Raw genomic sequence first — 14,381 nt, forward strand, 5'->3', positions numbered from 1 at the left:
ATGTGCATCCACCTTTTGGTATAATCCTGGGTTAAATGTGCATCCACCTTTTGGTGTAATCCTGGGTTAAATGTGCATCCACCTTTTGGTATAATCCTGGGTTAAATGCGCATCCTCCTTTTGTTGGAAACCTTGGTTAAATGTGCATCCACCTTTTGGTATAATCCTGGGTTAAATGTTCATCCACCTTTTGGTATAATCCTGGGTTAAACGTGCATCCACCTTTTGGTATAATCCTGGGTTAAACGTGCATCCACCTTTTGGTATAATCCTGGGTTAAATGTGCATCCACCTTTTGGTATAATCCTGGGTTAAATGTGCATCCACCTTTTGGTATAATCCTGGGTTAAATGTGCATCCACCTTTTGGTGTAATCCTGGGTTAAATGTGCATCCACCTTTTGGTATAATCCTGCGGTAAATGTGCTTCCACCTTTTGGTGGAAACCTGGGTTAAATGTGCATCCATCTTTTGGTATAAGCCTGGGTTAAACGTGCATCCACCTTTTGGTGGAAACCTGGGTTAGACGTGCATCCACATTTTTGTCCAAATCTGGGTTAAATGTGCATCCACCTTTTGGTATAATCCTGGGGGTAAATGTGCATCCACTTTTTGGTATAATCCTGGGTTAAACGTGCATCCACCTTTTGGTATAATCCTGGGTTAAATGCGCATCCTCCTTTTTGTGGAAACCTGGGTTAAATGTGCATCCACGTTTTGGTATAATCCTGGGTTAAATGTGCATCCACCTTTTGGTATAATCCTGGGTTAAATGTGCATCCACCTTATGGTATAATCCTGGGTTAAATGCGCATCCTCCTTTTGGTGGAAACCTGGGTTAAATGTGCATCCACCTTTTGGTATAATCCTGGGTTAAATGTGCATCCACCTTTTGGTATAATCCTGGGTTAAATGTTCATCCACCTTTTGGTATAATCCTGGGTTAAACGTGCATCCACCTTTTGGTATAATCCTGGGTTAAACGTGCATCCACCTTTTGGTATAATCCTGGGTTAAATGTGCATCCACCTTTTGGTATAATCCTGGGTTAAATGTGCATCCACCTTTTGGTATAATCCTGGGTTAAATGTGCATCCACCTTTTGGTGTAATCCTGGGTTAAATGTGCATCCACCTTTTGGTATAATCCTGCGGTAAATGTGCTTCCACCTTTTGGTGGAAACCTGGGTTAAATGTGCATCCATCTTTTGGTATAAGCCTGGGTTAAACGTGCATCCACCTTTTGGTGGAAACCTGGGTTAGACGTGCATCCACATTTTTGTCCAAATCTGGGTTAAATGTGCATCCACCTTTTGGTATAATCCTGGGTTAAATTTGCATCCACCTTTTGGTATAAACCTGGGTTTAAACGTGCATCCACCTTATGGTGGAAACCTGGGTTAAATGTGCATCCACCTTTTGGTATAAACCTGGGTTTAAACGTGCATCCACCTTATGGTGGAAACCTGGGTTAGACGTGCATCTACCTTTTGGTGGAAACCTGGGTTAGACGTGCATCTACCTTTTGGTGGAAACCTGGGTTAAACATGCATCCACCTTTTGGTATAATCCTGGTTTAAATGTGCATCCACCTTTTGGTATAATCCTGGATTAAACGTGCATCCACCTTTTGGTATAATACTGGTTTAAATGTGCATCCACCTGTTGGTATAATCCTGGGTGAAACGTGCATCCACCTTTTGGTATAATCCTGGGTTAAACGTGCATCCACCTTTTGGTATAAACCTGGGTTAAACGTACATCTACCTTTTGGTGGAAACCTGGGTTAGACGTGCATCCACTTTTTGGTCCAAACTACCCAATGGGAAAAGGCAGGACTGGCAAGCAGGCCACCCAACAGGTCTATGGCAATAATTGCAGATGGAGACACCAAACTTTCACAGGGCTTTGTAGAAAACCAGTTGGTATTTCCACTTGTAAAACAAACTTCCTGTCCTTTGATCCCACCTTGGTCATGCCCTGCCAGCTCATCAATATCTGACTCCTTCCCATTTATGGGTCCACTTAAGGCAGATCCCACACTCCGTAGCCCTATTTATATGGACTACATAATGTAGAAGAAAGAATACTTCAAAACAAATCATTACATTGGAATCGTATAGCACTTTGTCTGCTTAAGAAACCACATTCATTTGTGTTCTTGCATCATGTTTGCAGAAATATCGACAATACTTGGCAGGAATCCTGGCTCCTCCATATGGAGCGATGGAGATGATACCGAACAGGAGTAAGGAGACCCTTTTTAATCTTTCACGTTCAATTCCTACAGCTCTACATGATAATTTGTTGTAATATATTTCGGAACTTATAAAAGACGTTTGTCGTGATGCTTCTCTTCTATGAGCTAATGATTATGTACACTCTAGAATTTTTTTTCTTCAAGTATTCCCACAACACAACAACAACAACATGCATTTTAAGGCCATGTTCCCTGCTAGAGCGGAAGTATTCCCACAAGGCGATGTAATATACACAACATGTCGTCGCACACCACTCCTGTCCTAACACTTCCTTTTTTGAGTTTTTAGCTGCGACGAGCATCTCTATGAGAGGACCGCGTTGTTGTTCTTGTTGTTGGGGTGCCTTTTTGAAAAGCGCATGCGCATACACTCGGACTTCCCCTACCGACCAAGCCCGTTTCAAATTATCCCTCTGCCACCCAGAATTAACATTAATAAATAACATTAATGAATTAAGATTAACATTAACAGAAATAACATTCACGTCCATACATTATATGTAATCAGTTGATGAAGCATGATGCGTCGCAAAACAAAGGACAAGACCAGAACTGAAAGACAAAAAGACGCTGGTGCATGCGTATAATTTAATGACTGGTCGAATTTGGTAGCGCATATTGCAACGGATATCCTCATGATTCTACACGTCGCAGCTGGTGATCACACTGTGGTCATTTTTCTCTTGTTTTTTAAAAGTATTTCCGCAAGGTGATGTAATGCACACACAGTGTCACTGCACACCACACCACTCATGCACTAACACTTTCTTTTTTGAGATTTTTTTTTTTGGTATTCCCGCAAGGTGATGTAATATATACACCATGTTGTCGCACACCATTCATGCACTAACACTTCGTTTTTGAGTTTTTTTTTTAGTATTCTCTCAAGGTGATGTAATATATACACCATGTCGTCGCACACCACTCATGCACTAAAACATCCTTTTTTGAGTTTGTTTTTTTCATATTCCTGCAAAGTGATGTAATATACACACCATGTCGTCACACACCACTCATGCACTAACACCTCCTTTTTTTCATAGCAACATAGCACAAGCAATATGTTATCAAGTGATTTCTCCATTCAAATTCCCTTGTTTGTGATTATCTCATGGCAACGTCCTTTGTAAAAACAAACTTAAATCCGTTTCTTTCACAATTTGCTAGCTACATTTTAATTTGCATTCATTATTATTACATTAAGGAGTCCCTCTTTCTTGACCTTCTGACAATAAGAATCATCCTTTGTGCCAGTGACTGTTGTACACACCTGTCTTGTTGCACCATTCAGGGAGCTGCTGGTCTTCAAACAAAACTTTGAGCTCGTTGTAACGTTTGCTCGAGCTCAAAAAAGGAAAAAGGCTGATTGAATGTTCCAATATTAATTGATCGTTCATGTTTAATTCCTTTGTAGGACTTGTTGATAAAGACCAAATGAAAAGCAACGATCTACATGCATTACCCACACACTCTGGCAAGGTACGTTAGGTGTAAAGGCTGATTTATGCTTCTGCAAACATGCACGGGTGTCGCCCGCAGACGTCCGCATGGGTGTTTGCCAACTTACTTGCATGTAACGTTAACGCGTGCAGTACGGGGCAGTGTCACATTTACTAAAACTAAAGAATGTACAGAAAATGGAGAAGCACCCAGAAATGGAAACCCGTTTCCACCTCCAGTAAAAGTGTAAACATTCTGTTTGAATGTTTTGGTTCTTTGTTTTAGTTCCGGATTTGGGTCTGGGCCCAACCCTCAATGCTACCAGATATACTTCCCTGCTCAACCAATCAGCGTTTGTTTGACGCACATGACCACAGCTACGTGCGACGCATTGTTGAGATTTTGGAGGGGTGCGCATCGACCCCTCGGCGAGCCTATGCGGGCTACGGTTACCCATAAACCCCTTCTCTGCATAGCTATGCAGAGACGCTTACGTGCATCTTCGTAGAAGCATAACTCCGGCTTATGTGATCATTGTCTCAATAAACCAACAAAAAAAAGATAATTCATTCAGAAATACGGATTGATTAATTCCTTCGGAATTAAAGATCGATTAATTTTCTCAGAAATACAGATTGATCAATTCGCTCAGAAATAGAGAGAGATTCATTACCCCAGAATTAGAGATAGATTAATTACCCCAGAATTAGAGATAGATTAATTACCCCAGAATTAGAGATAGATTCATTACCCCAGAATTAGAGATAGATTAAATCCCACATAATTGGAGAAAGATTAATTACTGTACCCCAGAATTGGAGATAGATTAAATCCCCCATAATTAGAGATGGATTAATTCCCCCACAATTAGAGATAGATTAAATCCCCCATAATTAGAGATAGATTAAATCCCCCAGAATTAGAGATAGATTAAATCCCCCAGAATTAGAGATAGATTAAATCCCCCAGAATTAGAGATAGATTAAATCCCCCAGAATTAGAGAAAGATTAAATCCCACATAATTAGAGAAAGATTAATTACCCCAGAATTAGAGATAGATTAAATCCCCCAGAATTAGAGATAGATTAAATCCCCCAGAATTAGAGATAGATTTAATCTCCCAGAATTAGAGATAGATTAAATCCCCCAGAATTAGAAATTGATTCATTCCCCTGTAATTAGAGATAGATTAAATCCCCCAGAATTAGAGATCGATTAAATCCCCCAGAATTAGAGATAGATTAAATCTCCCAGAATTAGAGATAGATTAAATCCCCCAGAATTAGAGAAAGATTAAATCCCACATAATTAGAGAAAGATGAATTACCCCAGAATTAGAGATAGATGAAATCCCCCAGAATTAGAGAGATTAAATCCCACATAATTAGAGAAAGATGAATTACCCCAGAATTAGAGATAGATTAATTACCCCAGAATTAGAGATAGATTAAATCCCACATAATTGGAGAAAGATGAATTTCCCCAGAATTAGAGATAGATTAAATCTCCCAGAATTAGAGATAGATTAAATCCCACATAATTAGAGAAAGATTAAATCTCCCAGAATTAGAGATAGATTAAATCCCTCATAATTAGAGAAAGATGAATTACCCCAGAATTAGAGAAAGATTAATTACCCCAGAATTAGAGATAGATTAAATCTCCCAGAATTAGAGATAGATTAAATCCCCCAGAATTAAATCCCCCAGATTAAATCCCCCAGAATTAGAGATAGATTAAGTGCCCCAGAATAAATCCCCCAGAATTAATTCCCCCACAATTAGAGATAGATTAAATCCCCCAGAATTAAAGAAAGATTAAATACCCCAGAATTAGAGAAAGACTAAATCCCCCAGAATTAGAGAAAGATTCAATCCCCCCAGAATTAGAGAAAGATTAAATTCCCCAGAAGGAGAGATAGATTAAATCACCCAGAATTAGAGAAAGATTAAATCCCCCAGAATTAGAGATAGATTAAATCCCCCAGAATTAAATCCCCCAGATTAAATCCCCCAGAATTAGACATAGATTAAATCTCCCAGAATTAGAGTTAGATTAAATCCCCCAGAATTAGAGAAAGATTAAATCCCACATAATTAGAGAAAGATTAATTACCCCAGAATTAGAGATAGATTAAATCTCCCAGAATTAGAGATATATTAAATCCCCCAGAATTAAATCCCCCAGATTAAATCCCCCAGAATTAGAGATAGATTAAATCCCCCAGAATTAAATCCCCCAGAATTAAAGAAAGATTAAATCCCCCAGAATTAGAGAAAGACTAAAGCCCCCAGAATTAGAGAAAGATTCAATCCCCCCAGAATTAGAGAAAGATTAAATTCCCCAGAAGTAGAGATAGATTAAATCCCCTAGAATTACAGATAGATGAATTCCCCCACAATTAGAGATAGATTAAATCCCCCAGAATTAGAGATAGATTCATTCCCCCGCAACTAGAGATAGATTAAATCCCCCAGAATTACAGATAGATTAAATCCCCCAGAATTAGAGACAGATTAAATCTCCCAGAATTAGAGATAGATTAAATCCCCCAGAATTAGAGAAAGATTAAATCCCACATAATTAGAGAAAGATTAATTACCCCAGAATTAGAGATAGATTAAATCCCCCAGAATTAGAGATAGATTAAATCCCCCAGAATTAGAGATAGATTAAATCCCCCAGAATTAGAGATAGATTAAATCCCCCAGAATTAGAGAAAGATTAAATCCCACATAATTAGAGAAAGATTAATTACCCCAGAATTAGAGATAGATTAAATCCCCCAGAATTAGAGAAAGATTAAATCCCCCAGAATTAGAGATAGATTTAATCTCCCAGAATTAGAGATAGATTAAATCGCCCAGAATTAGAAATTGATTCATTCCCCTGTAATTAGAGATAGATTAAATCCCCCAGAATTAGAGATCGATTAAATCCCCCAGAATTAGAGATAGATTAAATCTCCCAGAATTAGAGATAGATTAAATCCCCCAGAATTAGAGAAAGATTAAATCCCACATAATTAGAGAAAGATGAATTACCCCAGAATTAGAGATAGATGAAATCCCCCAGAATTAGAGATAGATTAAATCCCCCAGAATTAGAGAGATTAAATCCCACATAATTAGAGAAAGATGAATTACCCCAGAATTAGAGATAGATTAATTACCCCAGAATTAGAGATAGATTAAATCTCCCAGAATTAGAGATAGATTAAATCCCCCAGAATTAAATCCCCCAGATTAAATCCCCCAGAATTAGAGATAGATTAAGTGCCCCAGAATAAATCCCCCAGAATTAATTCCCCCACAATTAGAGATAGATTAAATCCCCCAGAATTAAAGAAAGATTAAATACCCCAGAATTAGAGAAAGACTAAATCCCCCAGAATTAGAGAAAGATTCAATCCCCCCAGAATTAGAGAAAGATTAAATTCCCCAGAAGGAGAGATAGATTAAATCACCCAGAATTAGAGAAAGATTAAATCCCCCAGAATTAGAGATAGATTAAATCCCCCAGAATTAAATCCCCCAGATTAAATCCCCCAGAATTAGACATAGATTAAATCTCCCAGAATTAGAGTTAGATTAAATCCCCCAGAATTAGAGAAAGATTAAATCCCACATAATTAGAGAAAGATTAATTACCCCAGAATTAGAGATAGATTAAATCTCCCAGAATTAGAGATATATTAAATCCCCCAGAATTAAATCCCCCAGATTAAATCCCCCAGAATTAGAGATAGATTAAATCCCCCAGAATTAATTCCCCCACAATTATAGATATATTAAATCCCCCAGAATTAAAGAAAGATTAAATCCCCCAGAATTAGAGAAAGACTAAAGCCCCCAGAATTAGAGAAAGATTCAATCCCCCCAGAATTAGAGAAAGATTAAATTCCCCAGAAGTAGAGATAGATGAAATCCCCCAGAATTAGAGAGACGAAATCCCCCAGAATTAGAGAAATATTAAATCCTCCAGAATTAGAGACAGATTAAATCCCCAGAATTAGTGAAAGATTAATTCCCCCACAATTAGACATAGATTAAATGCCCCCGAATTAGAGATAGATTCATTCCCCCACAATTAGAGATAGATTAAATCCCCCAAAATTAGAGATAGATTAAATCCCCCAAAATTAGAGATAGATTAAATCCTCCAGAATTAAATCCCCCAGATTAAATCCCCCAGAATTAGAGATAGATTAAATCCCCCAGAATTAATTCCCCCAAAATTAGAGATAGATTAATTCCCTCAGAATTAGAGACAGATTAAATCCCCTAGAATTAGAGAAAGATGAATTCCCCCACAATTAGAGATAGATTACATCCCCCAGAATTAGAGATAGATTCATTCCCCCGCAACTAGAGATAGATTAAATCCCCCAGAATTACAGATAGATTAAATCCCCCAGAATTAGAGACAGATTAAATCCCCCAGAATTAGAGATAGATTAAATCCCCCAGAATTAGAGAAAGATTAAATCCCCCAGAATTAGAGATCGATTAAATCCCCCAGAATTAGAGATAGATTAAATTCCCCAGAATTAGAGATAGATTAAATCCCCCAGAATTAGAGATAGATTAAATCCCTCAGAATTAGAGATAGATTAAATCTCCCAGAATTAGAGATAGATTAAATCCCCCAGAATTAGAAATAGATTCATTCCCCTGCAATTAGAGAAAGATTAATTACCCCAGAATTAGAGATAGATTAAATCCTCCAGAATTAGAGATAGATTAAATCCCCCAGAATTGCAGATAGATTAAATCCCCCAGAATTAGAGAAAGATTAAATCCCACATAATTAGAGGTAGATTAAATACCCCAGAATTAGAGATCGATTAAATCCCCCAGAATTAGAGATAGATTAAATCTCCCAGAATTAGAGATATTTAGATCGGACGAACCGATCGAACCCATCTATGAGACTATGGACTCTCCCGACGCTCCCATCGCCGAAAGTCTACCGACCCTCCCCTCACCGAGTCTACCAGGGCCCGACGACTTGGCGTTACACCCTTCGTCACCCGACCCTGGTTGACACCGCTAGGGGCGCGACTATAAGACCCGCTGCTGCGGACGGTGCTCCGAGACTTCTCCTGTGACACGTTACATCTGGTAGACTCGCTAACGGTACGCCAGCATAGAATATTCAGCTTGCTTACATTGCTTACATTGAATGTTATGAATGGTCCCATGTGATGCCATATCTTATGCTTATTGCATTTCCTGCATTACAGGATGATGTCATGATCTAAATGGAATTAAACCAGAAGTTGGACTAAAGTTGTGTGGACCTGATTGGTTTTCCACAACACTCAGGTGGATCGACGACAACCGTTGACTACCTGATGGTGCGTAGGCGAGATATGGGGCACCTCCGGGACACAAAGGTGATCCCGGGGGAGGAGGCTGTTTCACAGCACCACTTGGTTGTCTGCGACATGAGGGTGAAAGGTGCGAGGAGAGCTCGGCGGGTGAAGTACCAACCGAGAATGAAGGTGTGGAGGTTGAAAGAGGTGCCAGTAAGGGAGGCATTAAAAGAGAGGCTGAGTAGGGTAGAGGCTGATGTGGTTGAGCTTGAAAGTGATTGGATGTCAATGAAAGATAGTCTGTTGGGAGCCGGTGGTGAGGTATGTGGATGGACAAAAGGACCACCGAGGCACTTGGGAACATGGTGGTGGGATGATGAAGTTGGAAAGAGGATTGACGAGAAGAGGAAGAAGTTCAAGGAGTGGCAGAAGGCGAAGGGTACGGGAGCAGAAAAAGCAGAGCATGAAAGTTATAAGGCAGTCAAGAAGGCTGCAAAGAAAGAGGTAGCAAAGGCTATAAGGCAGCCAAGAAGGCTGCAAAGAAAGAGGTAGCAAAGGCACAGGAGGCATGCAGGAAAATGTTCGGAGAACGCTTGGATTCGGAAGAGGGTCAGAGAGCGGTATTCAGGATTGCAAAGCAGATAGCGAAAGAGAGGTGTGATGTGATGGGGGTGAGTTGCTTGGGACAAATCGTTGTGGACCCAGATGGAATTAAAGGAAGACGGAAGAGATGTATGGAAATGCTGTTGAATGCAGAGAATGAATGGCATGGCAACATAGAGAGTAACCCAGTTTTAGGACCGGCAGAGAAGATAACTGAGAAGGAAGTTGAGGAAGCGATAAAAGCAATGAAGAGTAGAAAAGCAGGAGGGCTGACGGGAGTTGTGGGAGATGTGTTGAAGGCAGCAGGAAGTTGGGGTGTGAAGAGAATGACAGAGATCTGTAATCTGGTGGTGAAAGAAGGCCGCATTCCAGTGGATTGGGAACTGAGTACCCTCGTCCCTCTATACAAGGGGAAAGGTGACCCTCTGGAGTGTGGCTCGTACCGAGCGATAAAGTTATTGGAGCATGGAATGAAGGTATTGGAAAGGGTGTTGGAGAGGAGGATAAGGAAGAAAGTGCAGATCGACGAAATGCAGTTTTGGATTTATGCCAGGAAGAGGAACGACAGACGCGCTTTTTATTGTGAGGCAGTTGCAGGAGAAGTACATGGAGAAGAGGAAGAAGCTGTTTCTTGGGTTTGTTGATCTGGAGGAAGCATTCGATAGGGTTCCACACGAAGTATTGACACGGGCATTGAGGAAGTTAGGAGTGGAGGAATGGTTGATCAGAGTAGTGATGGCAATGTACAAAAGAGCGCGTACAGCTGTAAGGATGAAGGATGGGAACAGTGGTGAGTTTGAGGTGAAGGTGGGAGCGCATCAGGGGTCGGTACTAAGGTCACTACTATTTGTAGCTGTGATGGAGGTGCTGGCTCAGAACGTAAAGGAGGGTTTTTTTTGGGGGGGGTGGGGGTTTGTTTTTTTGTTTACAGAATCGAGGCTTGTGAAAGAGCTAACATTTATTTCACAAACAAATCTAACAAACAAAATATATAAAAAGAGGGAGCAGTAGACAAGATGGGGAGAGAAGGGGAAGCACACAAACACAACATTTGAGAGCAGGGACATCGGGAGATGTGTGGGAGGGAGAGGGCTTGGGGGGAGGAGGCGTGGGAAGGGGGGGGGGGTGGGAGAAGTATAAAACACAAGTACACCAAGGACTTCCAGCACAGAAGTTGGTATTTCAAAAAAGTGGATTTGGGGTGAAATTAGCAGGGGTAGAAAAGATCAAGGTTTTGGATGGGGGAAGATAAGAGATGGTGGTGAACAGCTGTTTTAAAGACCTGGAGGGAGGAGTGGGATTGAAGAGAGTGAGGGAGTTTGTTCCAGAGGCAGGAGAAAAGAGGAATGAAGGAGTGAAGGTGAGCAGAGTCTTGATTTTGGCAGTTTAACCATAAGAGGGTTGCAGGCAGATCTTGTGCGACCTGCAGGAATATTTGGGGGACAGAGCCCAGAGACAGCTGGGAGGGCAAGGCCGGAGAGGAGTCGGTAGAAGACGGAAAGACCACCAACCTGCCGGCGGTGAGTGAGTGAATGGCCCTTGGAGTTAGCTTCATCGCGGGAGATTCCAATGATTCTGAACGCTTTGGTTTCAACCGCGTGAAGACGAGCTAGGTGTGAGGCAGGAGCACCAGCCCAGAGGGGAGTGTAGTATTCCATTGAGCTGCAGATGAAAGCCTTGTATGTGGTGAGGAGCTCAGGTGTGCCAAGGAAGGACTTCGCACGACGGAGGATGCCCAGTCGGCGGCTGGCTTTGGAGGCCAGATTTGAAATGTGGTTTTCCCAGGAAAGATCATGGCAGATAGTGAGACCCAAAAGCTTGAGTGACATAACGTCGTGGAGAAGTTTGTTGACAAAGTACATGGGAGGGTTGTCCGGACGGTCTTTTCGAAGAGACATAGTGATAGTGTGAGATTTTTCAGGATTGAAATGTTCCACTTGTTTGCCCAGTCTGTGATTTTGTCGAGGTCTGCAGAGAGTGAGGAGGCTGCTGCCTGCCTATCTGAAGGAATAGGTATGGAGTGGCAGAGAGTAGAGTCATCAGCAAAGAGATAGAGAGGATTTTCCAAGAGAGTCAGAGAGATCATTGATGAAGACCAGAAAACGCACAGGGCCCAGAACACTGCCTTGGGGAACTCCAGCCTGAACAGGAAGAGGAGATGAGATAAACCCATTCAGGGCCACACGTTGACTACGACTAGAGAGGAAGTCCGCCAGCCATGCGTGGAGATTTCCATGGATACCAAAGGAGGAGAGTTTGGTGAGCAGAGGGTGGTGCCAGACCGTGAGTCCCAGTGAGTCGCAGAAGTCCTTTGCTGAGGAGCCATGGCTTGTGATAGAGGTACCCACACCCAGCCAACTGGCATGGTGACAATTGAAATCACCACATATGAGGAAGAGAGAGTTGGGATGGGTAGATAGAAGTTGGTCCATATTATCAGACAGCGAGATGTATATGGAGTCATCACTGTTTGGTGGACGGCACAACACACATATGAACAAAAGGTGGGAGCGAAGGGTAAGCCGTAGCCAAAGGTATTCCTGGGGGTGAGGTGGAGAGAGGGCAGTGCAGGGCGAGTGAGGAAGAGTTTTTTTTATAAAGATAGCAACCCCACCTCCAGGACATGGCTCAGGTCTAACCTTCCTGGAGGTGCGAATAACCTGGGATAGATACCAAGGAATCAGAGACACCATGAGGTAGGAAAGTTTCTGTTAAGCAGATCACGTCTGGTTTGTCAGAAGCAACCTGTATGGAGAGATCAGTCAAGTTTGAGCGAAGGCCCCGGATGTTTGAGGTCCATACCGTTAATGAAGAGGAAGGGGGAGTGAAAACATTTTGCTACCTCGGAGACATGTTGAATGTAGAAGGTGGATCAGACTCAGCAACGGTTGCTAGAGTGAGATGTGCATGGAAGAAGTTTCGGGAACTGAGTGGCGTGCTGATGAGGAGGGTAGTGTCGTTGAAGCTGAAGGGAAAGGTGTATGCTGCATGTGTGATAAGTGTTATGATTTATGGGAGCGAGACATAGGTAATGAACGTAGAGCAGCAACGAAGGCTGGAAAGGGTGTAAATGGGAATGGTTCGGTGGATGTGCAGAGTATCGTTGAGAGAGAGGAAGACAAATGATGAATTGCGAAAGATGATGGGAATAGAGCCTGTGATTGATGCTGTGAAGAGAAACAGGTTGAGATGGTTTGGTCATGTGTTGAGGAAGGATGAAAGTGACTGGTTGAGAAGAGTGATGGAAATAAATGTAGAAGGAAGTAGAGGACTATTAATGGTCAGTGCCATGAAACTTTCCAAAGTGCATGTGTGAGACGCTTGGTCTCCTTCAAAATGATGGAGAATGGCATTTTGCATTGACAGATGCAGATTGCAGAAGCAATACAAATGTGCCCACAAATCAGGGAGCTCTTTGTGACCCTCCTACTCTACTCTTTTGAAACCCTGCTGACCCAGTTATGGTCTTCGACCATCACCATATGCACTGGTGGGATGACTTTCTTCCTCGGGTTCCTCAATAAGCAAGCTGATCATCAACTCCTGCGTGCAATGGTATCGCTGGACGTTGAGCATCGCCTTCAACACCACGACAGACAACTTTCTGAGTTTCATCTGCCAAATGTCACAAATGATTTGCGTGCAACAGTGCAAGCAATCAATGGAAATATTGCACAACCACAACTGCCAATGATTATTCAGGAGGAATTTGAACTTGCTTATGATTTTAAAACTTTGAGAAACATTGTAAACCAACGCTTGCATGGCCCAAATGCACTTCTACCCTCTCAACGTGAGGTATATGTATATGACACTGTTATAGTTGCTTTACAGAAAAAGGAACCATTGGCTATCTTCCTGGATGCAAGAGGTGGGACAGGTAAAACCTATACACTGAACACTCTGCTAGCTGCTGCACACACCCTGCACAGTGACAAAATGAATGTTTCTCTAGCTGTTGCCTCAAGTGGTATTGCGGCTACACTTCTGCTGGGTGGACGTACATTTCATTCCAGGTTCAAAGCCCCCATCATGGTCACTGACTCAACAACATTATCAATATCGATATCTCACCAAAGTGTTCTTGCTGACCTAATTCGTAGAGCAAACCTTATTGTATGGGACGAGGCTCCAATGAGTCACAGGCACCTACTTGAGGCACTTGACCACCGTACATTACGAGACATCACCAACCAAGACATACCTTTTGGGGGAAAAGTAATAGTTCTCTGCTGGACACTTTAGACAGGTGCTTCCTGTTATTAAACATGGATCACGTGCCCAGATTGTCAATGCCTCTCTGAAATATTCTCTATGTTGTGGCAACATTTCAAGATATTCCACCTTACCGAGAATATGCGTGTGCTTATGAATGGACATTGGACATTATAAAAAATCGAGGGAGTTTGATCGTTGGCTACTACAACTTGGCAACGGACAGCTACCCTACAACAATGAGGCATGCATTGAAATACCAGAGGAAATGTGCATGCAAATTGACAGCACCTCACGTGAAACAATCAAGTAGATCCATGAGTGAAGTCATTGACTGGGTCTTTCCTGACTTTCACCGACACCACACAGATCATAAGTGGATGGCAGATCGTGCAATATTAGCACCAAATAACACATTGGTGGATACCATCAACGAGGTCATGTCAGATACATTTCCTGGAACACCAACACTTTGTCAAAGTGCAGACAAGACGGTAAATGATGATGATGATGACGATGCCACACGTTTGCCAACTGAATATCTCAA

The 14,381-nt window shown here is 41.8% G+C and overlaps 2 protein-coding genes across 2 annotated transcripts in view; both read left to right on the forward strand.

Moving 5' to 3' along the window:
- LOC137437373 (uncharacterized) overlaps positions 1-8,990 on the forward strand; it is a 76,228-nt gene extending 67,238 nt beyond the window's left edge. The window contains exons 7-9 of the mRNA XM_078769111.1: positions 2,177-2,246; positions 3,673-3,737; positions 8,945-8,990. Of these exons, the coding sequence (XP_078625237.1) occupies positions 2,177-2,246; positions 3,673-3,737; positions 8,945-8,962 (153 nt within the window). The 3' untranslated portion in view covers positions 8,963-8,990. The remainder of the gene's footprint in view (positions 1-2,176; positions 2,247-3,672; positions 3,738-8,944) is intronic.
- Positions 8,991-9,055: 65 nt separating this feature from the next.
- LOC144889157 (uncharacterized) lies at positions 9,056-13,864 on the forward strand. The gene is made up of 2 exons (XM_078769108.1): positions 9,056-9,205; positions 12,986-13,864. Exons 1-2 carry the CDS (start codon positions 9,056-9,058, stop codon positions 13,862-13,864), a joined length of 1,029 nt encoding a protein of 342 aa, XP_078625234.1.
- The last annotated feature ends 517 nt before the right edge of the window (positions 13,865-14,381 follow it).

Source organism: Myxine glutinosa, unplaced genomic scaffold (genome assembly GCF_964187855.1).
Source record: "Myxine glutinosa unplaced genomic scaffold, kmMyxGlut1.1 SCAFFOLD_1202, whole genome shotgun sequence".
Classification (NCBI taxonomy): Eukaryota; Metazoa; Chordata; class Myxini; order Myxiniformes; family Myxinidae; genus Myxine; species Myxine glutinosa.

Excerpts from the sequence above, each read along its gene's own strand:
- LOC144889157 (XM_078769108.1), top strand. The coding sequence starts at position 9,056 with ATGGTGCGTAGGCGAGATATGGGGCACCTCCGGGACACAAAGGTGATC. Across the intron at positions 9,206-12,985 it reads AGTACCAACCGAGAATGAAG|ATGCAGATTGCAGAAGCAAT; the intron begins GTGTGGAGGTTG and ends TTGCATTGACAG.